Raw genomic sequence first — 19,745 nt, 5'->3', positions numbered from 1 at the left:
ACTTTCACATATGCAAAAAGGATGTTTGCTTTGCTTAATGTATCCCAGTCTTGTTTATCATAGCCAAAGGTAAGAAATCATTTAAACACCCACAAGAGAGACCTGGTTCTCCAGCTAGGAAACATCCTACATCTGGCTGCAGTGTAGCTGTGTACAGATTAAGGATGCTCCATTGTAGTCACATGCAAAGATTGATAAGATAGGCTAAATGAAAAAGAAGGAGAGGATACAATGCTGTCTTTTATGTAAAGAGAGTGTAAGAAGCAATGGGATATTTTTGTGTTTATCTTCCATACATGAAGACATTCAGGAGGGAGGCATAAAAAAACAAATTACTTTGGGTGGCTTGAAGGGGTATAAGTGGATATTGAATAGTGTGTGACATGGGGAAGGGGGACTACTCTGTACATCTTCGTATGCGCGTGCACACACACATTCACACACGCACACACACACAGGATCACATGGCCGTTTTACCCACTTAAAAAATTAAGTTTAATAAAGAAATGGGGAGAGGCAGTAGAGGATGATTGTTACTTCCTTTGTGTAATCAACGCTCATTCAAAGGAGAACTCAAGGTCTCTTCTGAATGTGGTCCTATCCGCTCCTGTACATTTTCTTTCCCCGTAGACACATTGTGTGAACTGGCCTTGGGGAATGTGTGTGTGTGTACGTGTGTGAACTCTCAGGGCATTTCTCCTTCCTCATGATATCCTGGTTGCTATAGTGCGGAGATCTATTTGTGACACAGAAAATGCTTTAAATAAAAGCTGCTTCCTGACCATGACTTCCTGGGCAATGTGTCCTTCCGGAGACTGCTGAGCGCCAGGCGCTGACATGTGTGTCTGGATAGGGTAAGCCCTGCCCATTCAGCCCCTGGGCACTGGTGGGAGCAGAACCTGGTGGTAAGGGGCTGCTGTCTTCCCATGCAGAAGTTGCATAAGTTGGTCTCACAGGGCAGCGTCCCCTAGAGACTTTAACTCCTGGGTGTTGGCACAGTCCCCCCATCTTTCTTCTTTCCTCAGGAGCTTGTGGTGCACCCCCTGCGTCTTCAGCACCCTGCACCAAGGGGAGCCGTTTCTTATACCTAAACCACCAGTGAAAACAGGAAGTGATGAAGCAGAATTTGCCCTGCATCTGCACTGAACGACTTCTCTTTCTCTTTTTGTCATTCCTCCTTAGGTGAGAACACGTGTGGCTGTCCACGCTGTAGGATCCTCAGTTCCAAGGGCTTTGGACAGTCTTGGGGTTCACAATGCCGCCACCCGCGGACATCGTCAAGGTGGCCATAGAATGGCCGGGAGCCTACCCCAAGCTCATGGAAATCGATCAGGTTAGTAATGCCCACGGCACTGGGGTGGTTATTTTCAGTTTCCTTTCTATACTAGAATGTTTATAGACTTTGGATAGCCCCCCTTTTCCCCTTTTCGCTCTCTATTGCTGTGCTGAAAAATATGTACAATAATAGTTGCAGTGTAGTTTAATTTCTGTACCACATGCAGTGGCGATGGATGGGGTTTTTATCTTCTTGCAGCATCTACTTGAATTGTGTCAATACGGGGTTTGTGTCTGAAGCACAGAAGAGGCGGGAGGGACTGTGGATTGGGCTCTGAGCAGTTGACACTGCGGAGGCTGTCCCAGCCCTGCCTTGCAGTGACACATGAATATGTGCAGTTTGTTTTCACATAAGCAACACACAACTTAAATTTTAAAATCATTTTTCTCATTGCATTTTGCAGAAGCAGCCAACAGGTACATTAGCACTTTGTCATTTTAACAGCTTTATAATAAAATTAGGATAGAGGGGCTCAGTCTTGGATCCCAGCCAACTGTAATTTTATTACTAGTATAGAATTCACAATGTGCCTAGCATACTGTCTGGCATGTAATACATACTCAGTAAATATTTATTGAGTGAAAAAATATCATGATGGTTTATGAGAATGATTTTACCTCTCAAAGCATCCTTTAGCTTGGATCTTGACAGTCATGTGGTGTGGTTCTCACTGTTTGATTAGAGATAGTCTAAGGAAGAGTATTTTGTGTTTATTGTACTATAGTCATTCTAGAGAAAATGACTGAAGGAAAAAAGGTTGAAATTTAATATACACTTATGGATTCCAAAATGCATATAATAACAGGATTCTAGATGGTTTTATACATTTTCAGAATTAGGATACCATAGCAACTCTAATTTTATGTTTCTGATATGATTTTATATTTATGATTTGCAACTTTTTTCCTGATGAGATTTTGTTATCTGGTTAAAGACAAGAAAATAAATGCCAGGGTTATATGGCACTTTGTGAACCCAAAGGAATCATTAAAACAAATGATACAGATCATGTAAGAGTTAGTTGAACTTAAACTTGAATGGAAGAAAGGGTATATTTGGGGGATTGTTGTCAAAAAGGTGCAATTCAATCCGCATCTTATATTGTTTTAATTGATCTCTGGTGTGTGTGTGTGTGTGTGTGTGTGTGTGTGAGAGAGAGAGAGAGAGAGGGAGAGAGAGAGAGAGAGAATCTAGAAGCGACCTATGCAACTAGAGAAGAGTACAGATGGATAGTAGTTTTGTACACATTTGTCAGGTAGCAAGTGTGGTTTTTTAAAGGTTGTTGGTTAAATTTTACCTTTAAGAAATACTTGGAGCCAATTAAACCTATTTAGGATTAGGTTTGGTTACAATGTAAGAGGACAATGACTTCCAGAAGTTGGTCTCACATGTTGCTGTTCTGCATTAACACAAGACTGCTTGGCAGTGTGCGCCCAGGCCCTTCTGCCTTCTTGCTTTGACCTTCTTGGTACCTAGGGCTGAGGACCAGATGCTTGGACATCACCTGGGAGCTCATTAGAAATGCACATTCTTAGGACTTTCCTAGACCTTTGGTCCAGAATGTGCACAATAACAAGATCTCTAGGGGGTCTTTGTGCACTGTTAAGTCTGAGAGGTGCTGAGCTGAGTACCTGGTGCTTATCAGAACCGCCTGGGGGCAACTGTTCCAATAAATGTTCTTGATGACTTCCTCCCAAGAGAATCTTAATTTAGTGGTTCTGATGAACTATTTAGTTTTGACTCAATCACAGTTGGTAGAGTTTGCAAATCTCTGCTCTAACACAGCAACTCTTGATATGTATATATTCCCTGGTATTTGGAAGTTGGTGTAGTGTTCTTTGCTATGTGTGTGTGTGTGTTTTAATACTTTTCTAAAAAATAATATTTTAATTTTACAATCTTTTCTGATTTACGGAAAATTGCAAAGATTCTATACTCTTATGCTTATATCCTTCTCTCAGTTTCCCCTAATGTTAACATTAACACCTTAACACAATCTTACTACAATTATCAAAACTAAGAAATGAATATTGGTATATTACATTAACTAAACTACATACTTTTTTTGGATTTTACAAGTTTTTCCACTAATGTCCTGTTTTTTTTTTTGTTGTTGTTGTTTATTTGTTTGTTTGTTTTGTTTTCGGTTCTAGGATCCAATCCAAGAATACTATCACATTGTATTTAATTGTTCTATTTCCTTGATCTTCACCAATCTTTGGTTTCATAATGTTTCCTTTTTTTTTTTTTTTTCTCTTCATGGCCTGATAGTTCTGAGGAATAACCATTTTTATATGGTTTTTAACACAGAGAATTTGTGAGAATTGTACAAAGAACTCTTTATTTATTTATGTACTATTTTTATTTTTTGGTACTAGGGATTGAACCCAAGACACTTAACTACTGAGCCATATCCCCAGCTCTTTTTTAAAAATATTTTATTTAAAGACAGGGTGTCATTGAGTTGCTTAGGACCTCACTAAGTTACTGAGGCTGACTTTGAACTTGTAATCCTCCTGCCTCAATCTCTCAAGCTACTGGGATTACAGGCGTGCACCACTACGCCTGGCGATGAAGAACTCTTTACCTATGCTTTTTCTGAATGACCTGAGGGGGGTCACATGTGCACTACGCACCTTTCCCGTAATGATTCAGTGTGTATTTTCTAAGAAAAAACTCATCTTAATATATGGTACATGTACACAAACTAGGAAATTGAACACTATATTATCAAATTCACGCTTCACAGTCCATATTCACATGTCATCAATTGTTGCAATAAGGTCCTTTATAGTTATTTCCTCCATAGTCTAATATCCTGAGTGGGATCAGTACTATATTTATTGTCATGTCTCTTTGGTCTCCATTGATCTGGTACAATTCTTCATTCTTTATTTTTCCTGACAATTTTGTAGAGTACCGGACAGCTATTTTATGGGAAATTCTTTAATTTGGAGTTTTTTTGATGCATCCTACCAATTAGATTCTGGTTTTGCAGTTTCGGAAGAAATAACACAGCTATGATGCTATTTCTTGGTGTGTCATGGCACCCAGCATTGCTTTCTTGCATTCTTGGTGATTTTTCTGATTTTGCAGATAAGAATATTAAAGTTCAGAGAAGTTACATGATTTAACAGTCAGTGGCAGACCAGGGCATAACCCCCCAAACTTTCCTTCCTTCTAAGACTGAACTTTTAAACAGTTGACTAATTTATAGGCTTCCTGGTGATGCCACATTGAGACATAGACAAAAAATAGGAACTCAGACTGTTATTGTCTGCATATGCAAAAGTTGGAGGGAAGCTCATGGCAGAGTTGATATCAGGTAGTTTATTTTTATTTTTTTGATGGAATCAGATCTTGGCATGAGAATTGGAAATGTACTTGCAAGTCCAATGAAGAGTTAGGTTTTCTCCTAATCTTCTACCTTGCTCCGTAAGGAATGTTAGTCTCATTTAAAAATCTCTTCACTTCTTTTTAAACTGGAGAGCTACTGTTTCACTAAAAGATGTTTTCAGGGTTTGGGTTAGGCATTGTTGCTTTGTGTTGTGAGATCTTGAGTGTCTATGCACTTATCATATGTTGTCACTGTCTCTCACACCAGTGATCCTCAACTTGAGTGTGCACAAGAATCATTGAGAAAGCTTCTACAAAGTGCATATTCCCAACTTCTATTGCAGATATTCTGATTCTGGGTCAGGGCTGGGGCCTTTAATTTGGGTCTGTAATAAGCAGCAGATGAATTCAATGCAGAGGTTCCTACATACTGAGACTGTCATTTGACAGGAGTTGCTTCATCTTTGTTGTTTCTCCAGTGTCTGATTAACAGTCCTCACTTAATAAATTGATGTAGCATTGGTGAGTTAGTGAGAGGAGGAACTTCCTTACTGGTGATTACCTTTGGGTGCTCGGTTCTTCTACTCAGCCATTCTCAAAAAATGCCGATTGTGTTCAAGGGGCTGTCTTGTCTGCACACAGTGGACTTGTTGACCTTCTTTGTAACAATTTTCAGGAGACAATTCTGTTTCCACTAGGCAGGTAAGTCTCAGGAGTTCTTTACCAGTGGACTTTGCTGTATCACATGAAGCTCTGCAAACATTCCTGGCTTCTTTTCTGATCTTCACTGTGTATTGTTGAGTTCCAACCTCAGGGGCCGCTTGAGGCTAAGGATGATGGTTGTGTGGATATACTAAAGCTAAAAGGCTCCCGTGACCAATGTTGTTAACTTAGCTTTTACTGAACGGTCTGTTTCTCAGTCAAGAGCATGGAGCTCCAGAACTTTGAGAAGAGGCACCACTAAGATACAGAGTGGACAGTACAGACTCCAGGGACACTGAAACAGAGGTGTTAGTTCCTTTGGCTGCTATAATATGAAATTTAAAACTGGCTAGTTTACAAACAACAGAGATTTATTGCTCACAGTTGTGAAAGCTGGAAAATTCAAGATCAAGGTAACAGGTTATTCAGTGTCTGGCAAGGACCTATTTCTCACACGTAGGCCTTCTGTGGTCCTGATCTGGTGGGTACAGCAAGCAGGTGCCCTGGAGCCTCCTTTGTAACCATCCTTAGGATCTAATCACCCCCTAAATAGACCTTCTCTTAATACCAGCATCATAGGGAGGTAATTTCAACACATGGGTTATGTGTGGGACACAAACACTCATACCTAGGAGTCTAAGAGCCCTGATTTCTGTGGGAGATTCAGTTAGCGTCTTTGAATCTCAATTTCCTTGTCTTGTGAAAGCAGAATAATAACTTGCTACTCTTATGGTTTTTGTGAAGATAGCATGTGAAAAGAATGTAGCATATTGCCTGCTTCAGAGTAATGCCTCAGTAAGGCAGCTGGGATTGCTGCTAGTTTAAGCAAGTTTTCATTCAATTGGAAAATTAGATATTCTAGTTTTCTTTTTTACCTGGCCTTCCACTGTGAACAGTTCCCTACTGCATCCTGTTTTATCCTAACTTTGTTAATGTTTAAAAAGGCAAGAAGATTAAAGGGCGTGGGGGAGGCATCACTGGGAATAAAAGCGTGCACCAGGTGGACACGAAGCCAGTGCATGCTGTGGAATGTTCAGAGACTCCCTAGAACACCTCCATGATGTTTTCTTCTATCTCTTGGCTGCCCACCAACACTTATGGACAGCAGCTCTTCTGTTCTCTACACATGCTCTTCAAGTCTCCTGCATCTCCTATTGATGCCCTGTCCTTTCATGCCTTGCTTTCTAAGGAGGACACTGGACCAGAAAGCCACCACTGATGTCTGTAGATTTGCACAGACTGCTCCAGGCCTTTGACATCTGCCATATGGCTTCTTTTTCTAGAAAGGAGCAGAGGAGGGAAGAGAGGTGCTTCCCCTTTGTCCCTAGGGCTTTGGGCCTGTCCTAGCCCTCACCTCTTTTGCTCCATGTATGGTTTTATTTTGGGGTGAGGAATACTGGGGATTGAACTCAGGGGCACTCCACCCATTAACCCTTCCCCAGCCCTGTTTGGTATTTTACTTAGAGACAGGGTCTCACTGAGTTGCTTGATGCTTTGCTTTTGCTGAGGCTGGCTTTGAACTCAAAATCTTCCTACCTCAGTGTCCTGAGCTGCTGGGATTATAGGCCTGCACCACCTCACCTGGGCTTCATGTATGTTTTAACCCATCCTTTCTCTGCATCTGTGTCCTATCCACTTCCTCTTCATTCATTGTCTTTTTCTCTGTCTCTAACAGAAAACTCTTTGACTCCTACCTTGGAAAATATTCCCTTGTCTTAGAGCTGTCTTTTGCTAGTGGGTACTTTATTCTCTGTCTTTTCCAGTCCAAGCTTATTTAAATGTCATCAGTACATGCCATTAATATTATTTCAGTGTCTGCTTAATCTTTGGACAGATAGCTGTTTACCTTTCTTCACAACCATCCTCATGGATCTGCCCAATCAGGTGGTCTCCACTGGGCCTTTCCTGGTTTCCTCACTTTCATGGTTACACTGGGCAAAGTTGCTGGTTCGTGTCTTCTGTACCTCCCTCCTCATTAAGCTTCGGAGCCTATGATTTTTCTCCTTGTTTTATTAGTCTACATAAGTTTCCTTCATATTCCCACATCTCTCTCCTTCTGTCTAAATCTGTCCCAATCTCTGCTCGGTCATCTGGGCTGTGTTCATGATGGATGCCCTTAGTGTTGGATTCCACTTTATCTCATTAGGTGAAGTATCAATGCTGCCTAACTCCACCAGCTCCCATCACCAGTGTGACCTACTACCTGATCACCAGTTTCATTTTTCTGCTAGATGGATATATATATTATTGCCTTGTACAATCCTTCAATTGCCTTTGGAAGACAGATACATGGTTGATAAAACTGTCTATATGTCAACTTGAAGATATGGGGGTCTCAGAGGTATTACCAACTTTGTCAAGTTATTTCATATAGAGGAGGGATCATGAGATGTATCATTCATGGCCCAGTGTATGGACTCCATCCTTTCTGTACAGGAGACAGATCTCACCTCTGCTCAAGGAAAGCTAGTACAAGCTGTTTCAGCCAAGAGATAGAAAGATGATGGCAAGCACGTCCATCATCTTTACTGAGCTGTGTGTAGGATGAACACTTGGAGAGGTGATGGTGTGGCTGATTCAGTCCCAGAAAGGGTGATGGGAAGAGACACAGAGTTTTAATCCTTGGTTCTATATATTTTTCAGACTCTTTAGAATCATATTCCTTAACATAAATTCATATCCTTCCATATTTCCCTAAGCATTACCTGTGGTCCAAGGTATTTGCCTGGTATAAGCAGTTCTCAAGTATCCTCCTGCTTTGTAGAAAGTGCTCCTTTAGAAATGCATCCCTACACATTCACAGACTTTCTCATTTCTTACAGTTTCCTTCTAACAGTGCAATAGCCTGAATTCCTCCTGCCTTGGCCAGCTCACCACTGCTCAAAATTCTGGCTTCGCTAAGCCCTGCTGAGAGCTGCTTTGTGCTCAAACCTTTTTTGATCACATTATATGCAGTAATTTCTCCAGCCTTCTATTTCTTGAACCATTTTTTTTGCCTGAGCTTTTATTGGCAGTTAACATATTCCACACGCAATGTAATTTACATTTCTCTTTATGTGTGCACATCTCTGGAAATAGAGTACAAGCTTCTGGTGGTCAGCCTGTGGTTTACAGCCATTTGGGTCCTGTGGGCTATTGCATTGATCTCTATTTCTGTGTGTCTACTGGAAGTTTGAATTCTGAACAGTGATGATAAGAATAAAACATTGATATTCTTCATTCTGCATTCTACAAACAGAAAAATTATATTAGCACCTCTTCCCCATATTTCGATAGGCTTTTGTTTCCCTAAAAAAACCCCAGAGGCATGTGTTTTTAGGTAAGCACATACAAAATGATTGTCTATGGTTTTTAATTACTGTATTTCTGTAGCATATTTTAGATCTGATTCAATATGCATAAAATCAATTTACACAAGACCTTTTGAAAGCTCATTGAGTAAAGCACATTCAAGCACATTTTGTATAAGACGTTATGGAGTTTTGCTCATTCTGGGCATAATAACAGTAGTAATAGTAATACTAATAGTAATAGCAACTGTGATCTTTTGTGTACATACTGTGTCCCAGGCAGTGTGCTTCACAAGTAATATTTTATTATCCTGCTACAGACGTGCAAGTTTTGCTTTAGGTTTCCTATTTCATAATTATTCACAGGATTATTAAATTGCCTAAAAATACTCAGCTGGGAGAGTGCTGATTTGAATCCAGCATTGTTTGACACCAAACACTCTGCCTTTCTGTCGGTCAGTTCTGTTTGAGTGTCTCCATATATTATATTCCTATGTAGCTGTTCCCATCAGTCACGCCAGCCTGGTTTGAACAGATGCATCATTGCAGAGCTAGCCTGCTCTATCTACAATGAGAATTCCAGGGACATGTTCTGTTATGCAACCAAACGGTGTTTCCTTAAAAATTTAGAGAAACCTGGGCAGAGAAGTGGTCTGGGTTATTACAGAGGAGCCCATTTTAAGCCAGACACCAGCCTTGAAAAGCGAATTTGATCAGGACTGGACTCTTGGACAGGCATTTTAACAGGCTACTTAAGAGCATGGACTTCAGGGTGGACTGATATGGACTTCAGTTGAGTTCTGCAACTTACCTGCTGTGAAATCAGGAACAGATTTAGTGCTTTATAAGGAGAATTGGCAATGTTTATGAACCCTTCCTGGTGTTATGGGGATGCTGTGAGATAATCATTCAGCTCTCTGCTTAATAATGGTAACTACTAGAGCCAATTGTAAATTCTGTCTGGTACACAGAATAGAACAAGTGTCATGTTTTGGACAAGATGGGAATCAATAATACAAAATTTCCCTTAAGTGCATGAAAGCCTGTTCTTTAGCCTGAAAAAAAGCATAATTCCCAACACATTTAAATATTAACTGCCTAGTGAAAGACAGTTGAATTCCAAATTAAGTGACTTGAATTCAGATGGGTCTTTTAAGATCATCTGAAGGAAAATGGGACAGAATATCTGGCGAGCTGAGTTCTAACCTTGCATTGCTGAAACTAGAAGTCCTGTAGTTTCCCCACACTGTTTTTTTTTTTTTTTTTTTTATCCTGAGTAGTTGGATTAGATCATTTTTTAACCTTTGTACATTGACATTTTGGGCCTGATAATTCTTGGTGATGAGGACTGTCCTGTGTATTGTAGTATTTTAGCAGCATCCTGGCCTTGATTTTCTAGATGCTTGTATAATCCTTTCCTCCAATAGGATAATCAAAAAGTGTCTCCAGACATAGCCAGATGTCCCCTGGGTGGTGGATAGAATTACTTCCTGTTGAAAATGGACTGAATCAGGGTTTCCAAGCTTGAATCTGCTTCAGAATTTCTCAGGAAACACTGAAAATACAGGGGAAAATTATCTTATAAGTGTGGTTCAAGGTGAAGGGATTCCTGTTTTTATCATGCTCCCCTGGTGGAATGGCTCATGTGGTTGGAGCTATGTTTGGAAGTAACTAGTGTAGAGCTCTTGAAATTTCTCACTCATTCTGCTGGTAATACTTCCTGTTCCCACAGTAACTTTTAGCGAGTCCCTTAAAAGTAGAACCTCAATTTCTCCAGTGGAAAAATGGTCCCATAATTCTTAGCCTCTCCTTACTTTACAGCATACATACATAATATCTTCAATTACTCACTCTGTCCCATGTAAGAAAGGCATGATAAAAATTCTGTGATATTGCACTATTGCTTTTGTGCTCTCAGAATGACACTAGTGGATAAATAGCCATCCCTCATCTGATTTTTGCAACCGTTGGATTTGGTAATGTACCAGCTATTTCTTAAACTTCCTTTAAAATAAAGTGACTGGGGTACTTCCTTTTCTGGTTTTAGCTTTCTTCTTGTGAGATAGTCTGTATAACCTCATGTAGAGCGCACCATGCTTTGGAAAAGAAAGATGGCAAATGTGCTTGTCTCCTCAGTTGAGAAGTGAGTTTAATTGAGCCAGAATGAACTCTAGCATTCATTCTGCTTTTCCTTTTGAAAATGAACTGTAGAGTTTAGTTTGTCATCTAAGTAGGTGGAGATGGTTATTCTCTTCCATTTTACTTCCCTCCACAACACTATCACTGAGGGAAGTTTGGGCGACTCAGGGCAGAGTCTTGTATCAGCAGTATTTTGTTTTGATTTGGTGACTGAGACCTCCTACATTTCCTGACACTTCTGTGCATGTCACACCATGTGCTTTATTTTCCTGCTAAGTCAACTGGAAATTTATGCTGGGATATAGACGTGTGTAGATTTCAGTATGAAAGGAGGACTCTGGGTTCTCAGAAAAAGGCAGCTTGTTATAGGAAAAGGCAGCTTGTACTTTATCCCTCCGGGTATGTAGACAGAATGTGCAGTGTGCCCAGAACTCTGTGGAAATGAGAGGAGCCTCAGGGAAGTAAAGTGCATGCTTTTCTAGATTCTGTTTTTTAGTTATTCATCAAGTGGATTAGTGAGTCCTCTCAATCAGCAGTATCACCCTCATGCATGACACCCCCTCCTCATCTCCAACAGCCCCTCTCATAGCTAATCCTGTAGAGCCTACAGCCTGAGTGGTTCTGGGTTCCATTGACCTTATGTCCATCCTTGCTGCCACTGCTCCAGCTTATTTGCACTGGGTGACAGCAGGACTCCAGGCCTCTGCCCCTGCTTCTACTCCAGTCCATCTTCCCAGTCTTGGCATTGTTCAGTGGCTCTCCCACTGCTCTTGGAATAGGATCCAGACATTTTGCTGTGGTTTCTGGAACCCTGCTATCCCCGGCCCTTGCTTACTTCACCAGACTCATTTAGAGACACTCTGGCTCCTTTATCTGGGTTCTTATCACATGTGACTTTTTCTCTGTGCATGAACACAAATTCCTTTCCTCTTCTGAGTCTTCATAAATGTCACTTCTTTTAATGGGAAATCACACCCCTCACATCTCCTCCTATCTAACTCCTATTTGTTCTTCCTTCCCAGATGAAGTATAATTTCCCTAGAAAGGGTCTTTTATGACTCCTCTGTCTAGAAGAGGGACCTTGTTAGATGCATTCGTAACATCCTGTGTGGCTCCACTTGCCAGTGTTATAACTCATTTTGGGATGCTCTGAATGGGTTGGCTGTGTTCTGCCTGGCAGGTGGTAAAGCCATAACTTATAACAAATGTTTGTTGAGCAAAGGAGAGAGTTCATGTTTGTACTCTATGTCTACTGATATAGAAAATTTAACATGATTATGGAAAGGAGTGACTCTGGTGAGAACATCCCTTCCTTTGTTCTCACCATACATTCTAAACACGTTATTACATCTCCACGAATTCACTTTATGAAGACCTCTGTGGATTCTCCCATCAGTGCCTCCTATGGCCAGAAGACAACCAAGTGACTTTCAGAGTAGTCATGTCCATTTTCGCAATGACTAATACTAATCTTTGCTTAGGGACAAGTTTGTGGTGCTCTCTTTAGCTTTATCAGTGTCATCATCATAAGTTGCTTGTACTTTCCTGCTATCACTTTTTTCCTTGACCTTCTGACCCATATAAATGACTACCCATCTGCCTATTTGCCTTGTTCATCTAGAGTTCCTTGTATGTCAGACTCATACAGTCCTCATTGTGCCTCCCTGCCCAAATCTGTGTAGTTTTTCTACTTTTTGTGTTTTCCTTTTCTTGGTGTTGGATATGAACATATGCTGAATTCGCTCCAGCTGAAACCGTGTGTCTTCCTAGACAATTCTCTCTCCCTCAACTTTTCTATCTAATCAGTCATCACAGCAATGTGCCTACAGTTGGGATTTCTCTTTATCATATATGCTCCTTCTTCCCCAGCTGCTCAGTGTGGAGAAACACAGAGCACAAGGGAGAGCTTAAAAATAAGTGTCAAGTATCCTGGCAGGGAAACTTTAAAGAGAGAGAATCATACTCAGGCAGACAGGAGATTATGAACACAAAGTAGGTGGATATAAAACCTATGATAAGAAGGAACCAATTAGAAATGAAAATTTACAGACAGGAAGTAAAATGTAAAAAATAAACTATAGTAATTGTTTCGAAACTATAAAATGCACAGTGGGTTTGGCTAAAGAGAGAATTGGTAAATTGGAGGATAAAAATAAGGGATTCCTCCAGAACATGGCCCAAATGTTAAAGGAATGAAAAATGTGAATACTAAATATATTGAAAAGGAGAAATTTAAAAAAAATACCAACCTATGTTCATTTGGCAGTTCCACTAATCAAGAAGAGAATGAATGGAAAAGAGGAAATATTTAAAGAGATCCTGCCTAGTGTCTTACCCCTTTGGCACTGAAGAAAAATTTGATAGTGAGGAAGAACAGTGTCTCTGGGCTTAACTGGTTGGATGAGATGAGGATTTATCATAAAGAGTCTTATCAGCTGATCCTTTGTCCAAAAGGTGGGAAAACAGAAGGTATCTAAGTAAGAGAATGACATGGTGTTTAGCACTTTTAGATGGTACAAGTTTGAGAATTGTCTCCATGAGAAGTAAGATAGAATGAGAGGGACTGGTTCAATTGCTCTTGTAGAAGCACATTCAAGAAATGATCATGCCATTGCCTAGATTGGTGACAGGGCAGATGGAAAGAAGTTAGATGGATGCCTCAATTAAACATGTGAGAAGAATGATTTGACAGGAAATTGTGAATGATTATATGTGGTAGTGGTAAGGTTGAGGTGTTAAGGATGATTCCAAGGTTTTTTTTTTTTTTTTTTTGGTTCCCAGGAATTGAACCCAGGGGTACTTAACCACTGAGCCACATCCCCAGGGTGAGACAGGGTCTTGCTAAGTTGCTAAGGGCCTCATTTGTTGCTGAGGACGGCTTTGAACTTGTGATCCTCCTGCCTCAGCCTCTTGAGCCACTGTGAACATCTGAACAGATGGTGGTGACATCTACTAAGATAGAAAATACCACTAGAGGATTATTTAAGTGGATTCACATTTTTCATGGAAAATTTAGAAATAGGAATAGGAAAATGAGTCAGACATCAGTGTTGTTGGATATCCTTCCATATTTCCTTTGGGTTTGGTACACTGGCCAATTTGTCCATTTAACTAGTCTCTTAGCCTCCAGCAAAATCCCATATTGTTTGAAAATACATAGCCATTTATGTCACTTTCCTGTCTAAAATTATGTGATGGGTCCAAACCTTCAAGAGTTATCTATAGGACTTGGGTATTTTTTGCTTCTCACCTGCCTTTTTAGCCAGTCTCTCTCATTTATGTGACATTGTGAGTTCCTCCATATACATCACAAACATTCACTCAGTATGCATTCACTGTGTCTTTAGCCGAAAACACCTGGGGCAATCCAAATAGAGTCTGCTTTTAATTGCTCTGATGTACACACAGGATGGATAGAGAGGAAAGTCTAGAGAGCTGCCCTAGATTGAACTGGCAGGACTGGGAGTCAACACAGTGTGAAGCTAGGACAGATGCAGTGTCTACTACAGGTTTACACTCTGGCAAAACAGAACAAAATGCATGCAAGTTGAAAACTGGAAGAGACTTTTGGGGTAAGATTTGAATTCGAACTTACAGATGGATTTATGCTCAAGTTGGAGTGGCTGCATAGAAGGGCACTACTAAAAAGCTGAGTTGGGGGTTGTGATTTGGGCATTAAATGTGAGAAGAGGACTGGAACAGAGAGGTTTCTTCCCCTGGGAGAGGAGATGATGTCCAAAGTTTCAGTGTTAATGTGGGCTTTCCTTATAATTTATGTGGATAATGCACGAGAAAGGATCATTTACTATTCTCATAGTAATGCTAAAACATGCTTAAAATAACATTTTTCAAAAACTTACCACATGTCAGGGACCAAGATATCCAGAATTCCAGCATCCTTCCCCTCAGCTGTTGGTTCTCGGCACCTGAACTTGTTGCTGCTTACTTTGAAGACTCTAGATTTGGGATAGAGTTGAAGAGCAAGAATTCTGGAATTATACAGGTCTGGGTTCAAATCCCGATTCTGGCACCTGTGTTGTGCAGCTGTGAGCATGTGACTTTTTGTCTCAGAATCCTCATGCTGTTTTCTCATGAAAACATAAAACAGACTTAGTGATATTCTTTTGTGGTGGATAAGTGGCAGTCACTGAGAAAAGAGCTACTGCCATTATCAATTTAATCAGAAGAATGGGCCAAGTGATGTTAGATAATGAAAGTCTGGGTTGATGATGTTGAAGTAGGGATGCTTGGAGAAAGAATGTGAGATTGTGGCTATTGTTTCCATTTTTTAAGTCCTTCCTGCAAAGCCTGTTTAATTGTTCTTCGAGGCTGTGATTCTGCCTCAGGTTGCCACTAGCACATTAATGGGATATTTGTTTGAGACCTGGGAGCTCACAATCTGCTGGCAAGATTTCTTAGCACATCCATTACCACTCAAAAAAGGATGAACTGAAATTGGTGCATCCTCATACAAACACATAGCTTCCTTTGCTACCAGTTCACTTAATTTGACTGCTGTCTTCCTTCCCATCTGTTTCTTTGCTGTTGATAAGCCTTCATAATCTGTTTAAACTGAACCTGAACCCTGCTTGCCTTCAGAGCTCATCCGACTTCCTCATATCTACTCCTCTAATCTGATGATATCTTGTCCATCCAAGTGGACAGTCATTTCTATTTCTCCTACTTTACCTGTTTGACGTTTAATTTTTAAACTCTGCACATAAATACAGTTAGCTTTCCATATATGAACTGGAGACAAATAAGGAGATTATTTGAAAGGGATGAAGTGAGTAGTCCATAAGACCTGAAGTGATTTGCTATGTGAATCATTCATTTTCACAAAAGAAAAAGAAGACTTGAGTGCAAGGCCTGGTGGAGGAAAATGACATGCTAGTGAATCTAGAATTATCTGGAGGTACTTCTACTTATAAATAGTAAGGAAGGTGGGGGCTGGGGATATAGCTCAGTTGGTAGAGTGCTTGCCTCTCATGCACAAGGCCCTGGGTTCAATCCCCAGCCCCCCCCCAAATGGCGGGGATTAAGAAATTGATTGTTGTCAGTACTGGAGACAATGAAGTTTCAGGAGAAAACATTGTTCCTTGTCTCCATAGTAATATTGTTATGGGACGATATGACAAATCAAGGAGTGGGAAGGAGAATCACAGAAGAACATAACTGATAAAAGTTGTGCTTTACTTTGTGTTGTCCATCTCAATAGTTCTGTCTTCTTCTAGACTTCCAGTTTCTCTCCCAATGGAAGGAAAGCACAGTTTCTGCTCCATAGAGGTTTGTTAGAGTATCTAAAAGGGAAAGTATATCTGTTTGTCTTTAATCTACTGGAGCATTTGGGTGTTAATTATTAATGTCTTCATTTATTATCTTCATAGGCCAGTGATTTTTATGAGACAAAGATTAGACTTTATCTTGGTGAAAGATCATATTTAATTAGTTTCATGAAGCTTGAAATAAGTCCTTTTTAGTGAACCATTTTTGAAGCAAATCATCATCTGTCAAGAAAAAGGTGGCATAGCCTGTCATCTTTTAATTTTTGAAATTAATGTGATAACATGGTTTTACCACATTGGAGAGGTTGTTGTGAGCCTCTGTCATTTCTGGTAATTACTGGAATCTTGTGTCAGTGAATCACATTGCAACTGTTGTCAAAATACTTGCTTTCCAAGAACCAGCTAAATTTGCCTCTGGAAAGTGTGGTTTTGTCATTAGCTTCCTGACTAGTTAGGTTGTTTTTCAGGAAAACAGTATGCACACACCCACCTCAGAACTTCAGGTTGCTCCATCCTGAAAATATATGGCTTGAAAGTATGGAGCAGAGTCAGGAGGATCACTGGAGAAGGAAAACTGTAATAAAGTGGCTGGTGTCAGTGACACAATGTCACCAAGCCCCTCTGGGATCTAGACGGGGTACTGTACATTAAAGTTTCTCCAAGTCGCATTGTACAAGTCATAGCCAACATGCGGATCCTTTCTCAGTGGTATCCTGACATTTGGAAGCTGGTTTTCTTTTCTTCCTGGGCCAACATTACTCATAACTGCTGTGCAGAATATGTTCAATGAATTTCCATCTATAAAAGCAAAGGAAAATCCCAAATGCTGTGTTGTACCGCCTCAAAGTGTCAGAATAAAGCAGCTGTCAGATTCTTTAGAAGCACTGGAGAAAGGTTGTTTTAAGAGTTGAGAACCAAAAACTTTAAGTCTTTGTGGAAAACAGTTTTGAAATTAAAGGACTGTGAGATGATGGCTGTATGGAGAGGGGGAGGAAGGGGAGATTGGGGATTGCTTCTGTCCTCTTGCTGTGTCCTATCTTTAACTGCTTACCTGAGCCTTAGTAGCAGTCAGAAAGAATGAAAAAAAGGGAGAGAAGCTAGAAGTAGAAAAAAAGGTATGTTGTTAATTAATGTTCATCAATTGCACACCTTTTGAAGTTCAGCAGCCACAGACCAGGAGTTGATTGGGTGTCTCAGAGGCAGTGCTGCCTTCAAAGAAAGTTAATCTAGAATTGGCAAAACACAACCGTAAATTTAAAATTAAAGGACTGGCTAGGTCAAGAGCTGAAGGGAGCACCCAGGACTAGAATCACTCTAAGAAGAAAGAAGAATTAGACATACATTCATTTGTTTATGTAATTTATTTAATCAGCAATTTACCTGTATCTTATATCCAAGTGGGATATAAGAAATGAAGGGGCTATTCATAGGTGATTTTTATATAATAGGTTACTATGTACCAGGTGTTACTCCAAACTTTCATTAATCTCCATGTTACTTTAGGCGCAAAACTGCTTTTCAGAAGAGAAAACAGAAGCATCGAGAGAAGTAATTAATAAGTCTGAAGTTACAAAGCCAGATACTGCAGAAGCCAGGATTCAATTCCAGGAAGTCTTTTGCTAAAGTCCTTCAAGAGCTCATAGTTTAGAGCAGAGACAGAAAAGCCAACTAGTTGACAAAAAAATTGCATTCTGCGTATTTTCATGTGTCTAGTCCTTAATATCATCTTTTGAGCATTTTTTCCATGTCATTAAAAACATGGCACAGCCAGGCTGTCTCTCCTGGTTGTTGCCCTGCTGAGGCAGGCCTGTGCCTGAAGTGCGCATTTCAGAGCAGAGGGCTGTGCCCACATGGGAAGTTTCTAACAGGTGTGGGCATCTCAGCGGGGGTGCTGCCAGCCTCAGCAGACAGATGTCAAGGCAGAAATGTCTACAGCCACAGACTGGAGAGCTCCAAGGTGAACATGGGGGCCGAGTAAAGTCCCCAAGCCAGGTGCTTTGGCCAACAGACAGGAACAGGTGGTTGAGCAGCCATGGGCTGCCAGGGCTCATCATAGGCAGGCCAGGGAGGGGATCTGATGAGGGGTGACAGCTGGTGGGGGGTCTCCTGGGAAGGAGCCTCCTGGCAGGACAGCCTGGCCACCTCCTAAATAAACAATGAAGGACTCCCTTAGGGGGACTCTGATGCCTTCAAGGGACATGTGCCCTGAGTGGGAGAGTGATTATGTATATATGTGTGTGTATATATATATATATATATATATATATATATATATATATATATATATATATTTGAGATAACAGGGAAGCAAAGGGAGAATCAGGTTTAGTAAGGAAAAAAAAAAGTATAACCTTTGAAGAGATGGCAAGACATCCTGTGGATGTGGGTCCATGGATTTGCTCAAGGGGTTATGCTGGGTCAAACCTTAGAAGAAGGATAAGGGTGAGAGATGCGGATTTTGGAATTCATAGCACTGACATTCTATTAAAGACAAGAGAGAAAGAAAACAGAAAGGAAAGCAAAAGGTGAAAACTCACATTAAGGAATAAAGAATATTGCCAGAGATGTAGATTAGAAATGAACTTAGAAAACTTGGCCATTTTCAAAAGTTTAGCTTATTTTATGAAAAGCAGGCAAAAATCTTTTTGTATAGGAAATGTGCTGTCTGAACTTAACTGACTTTGGTCAATTAAATGAAGGAACGCTTTTAGAGAATAAGAGTTAAGATAAGAGAGGAATGAATTCTTTTTAAAAAGGCTAAATCCTTAGGTATAACTTTGTTCCATGGTACTTTGCCAATCGGATTCATATGGAAATGCACCCTTCATCTAACAAATAAAAATGTTTTTGCAAACTATAAAATTTTCCCAGATTAATATTCTCTTAGGTGAAGGGAATGAGCGAAGAGGCTCACTGTGCACATAGAAATCTGGCTACTGTATCCCTTTTAGGTTGTCCTGAAAAGCATTCCTCATCTTCTGATCTCAGTTCACTGTTGAATCTGAGAAGGTCATTTTGACCTTCAAAACAAGATGCTTAAGGAATTCAGATGATTTTTACAAAAGTTTTAAAAACATACTCAGCCAGTAAAAATAATTTTGCCTAAATATTCTAAATCCAAATATTTTCAAATAGAATCCAGAAATTAATTTTTAGTTCCTTTATAGTTTGCAGAGTTACAGGAAGAACTGATTTCCTCATTTTAGATTGAATGTTCTTTTCTCCTGGGTCTTTGTTCACAATGAAGTGAAAGGCCAATTACTCAGTGAGTCTACAAAAATCTCTCAGTGTATTACTGAAACCACCTCATTCCAGGTCTTAGAGAACTGGACAGAGAAACACCTTATGCAACCTTTTGGGAAAATTTTAATGAACAGGTCCATGGGCAGAGATGGTGTTTGTCTTGGAACTTACCAGTTTGGCACCTGGCTAGTTGAACTGAGGGGTTTCTTTTTGGCCCAGTGGTATAAGCCTGTAATCCTGGCAGTTCAGGAGGCTGAGGCAGGAGCATTGCAAGTTCAAAGCCAGCCTCAGCAAATTAGTGAGGGCCTCAGCAACTTAGGGAGACCCTGTCTGTAAATAAAATACAAAAAAGGGTTGGGAATGTGGCTCAGTGGTTAAGTGTCCCTGAATTCAATCTCCTGGTACCCCCCCCCC

At 40.3% G+C, this 19,745-nt stretch overlaps 1 protein-coding gene and 1 non-coding gene across 6 annotated transcripts in view; both read left to right on the top strand.

Moving 5' to 3' along the window:
- Positions 1-19,745, top strand: part of Elmo1 (engulfment and cell motility 1) — a 561,359-nt gene that overhangs the window by 103,177 nt on the left and 438,437 nt on the right. For 4 of the 5 annotated variants that reach the window (XM_048786467.1, XM_048786466.1, XM_048786470.1 and 1 more), the window contains exon 2: positions 1,183-1,333. In XM_048786467.1, coding sequence (XP_048642424.1) covers positions 1,256-1,333 — 78 coding nt within the window. In that variant the 5' untranslated portion in view covers positions 1,183-1,255. Of the gene's footprint in view, positions 1-884; positions 906-1,182; positions 1,334-19,745 lie in introns of those variants that run through there. The other variant, XM_048786469.1, reaches the window with a different exon arrangement.
- Positions 15,750-15,830, top strand: Trnae-cuc. The gene has a single exon. It is a non-coding gene; the product is annotated as a tRNA-Glu (tRNA).

Source organism: Marmota marmota, unplaced genomic scaffold (genome assembly GCF_001458135.2).
Source record: "Marmota marmota marmota unplaced genomic scaffold, marMar, whole genome shotgun sequence".
In the NCBI taxonomy this organism is placed as follows: Eukaryota; Metazoa; Chordata; class Mammalia; order Rodentia; family Sciuridae; genus Marmota; species Marmota marmota.
The sequence above is the reverse complement of the archived record's forward strand: the minus strand, read 5'-3'. Positions and strand labels throughout refer to the sequence as shown.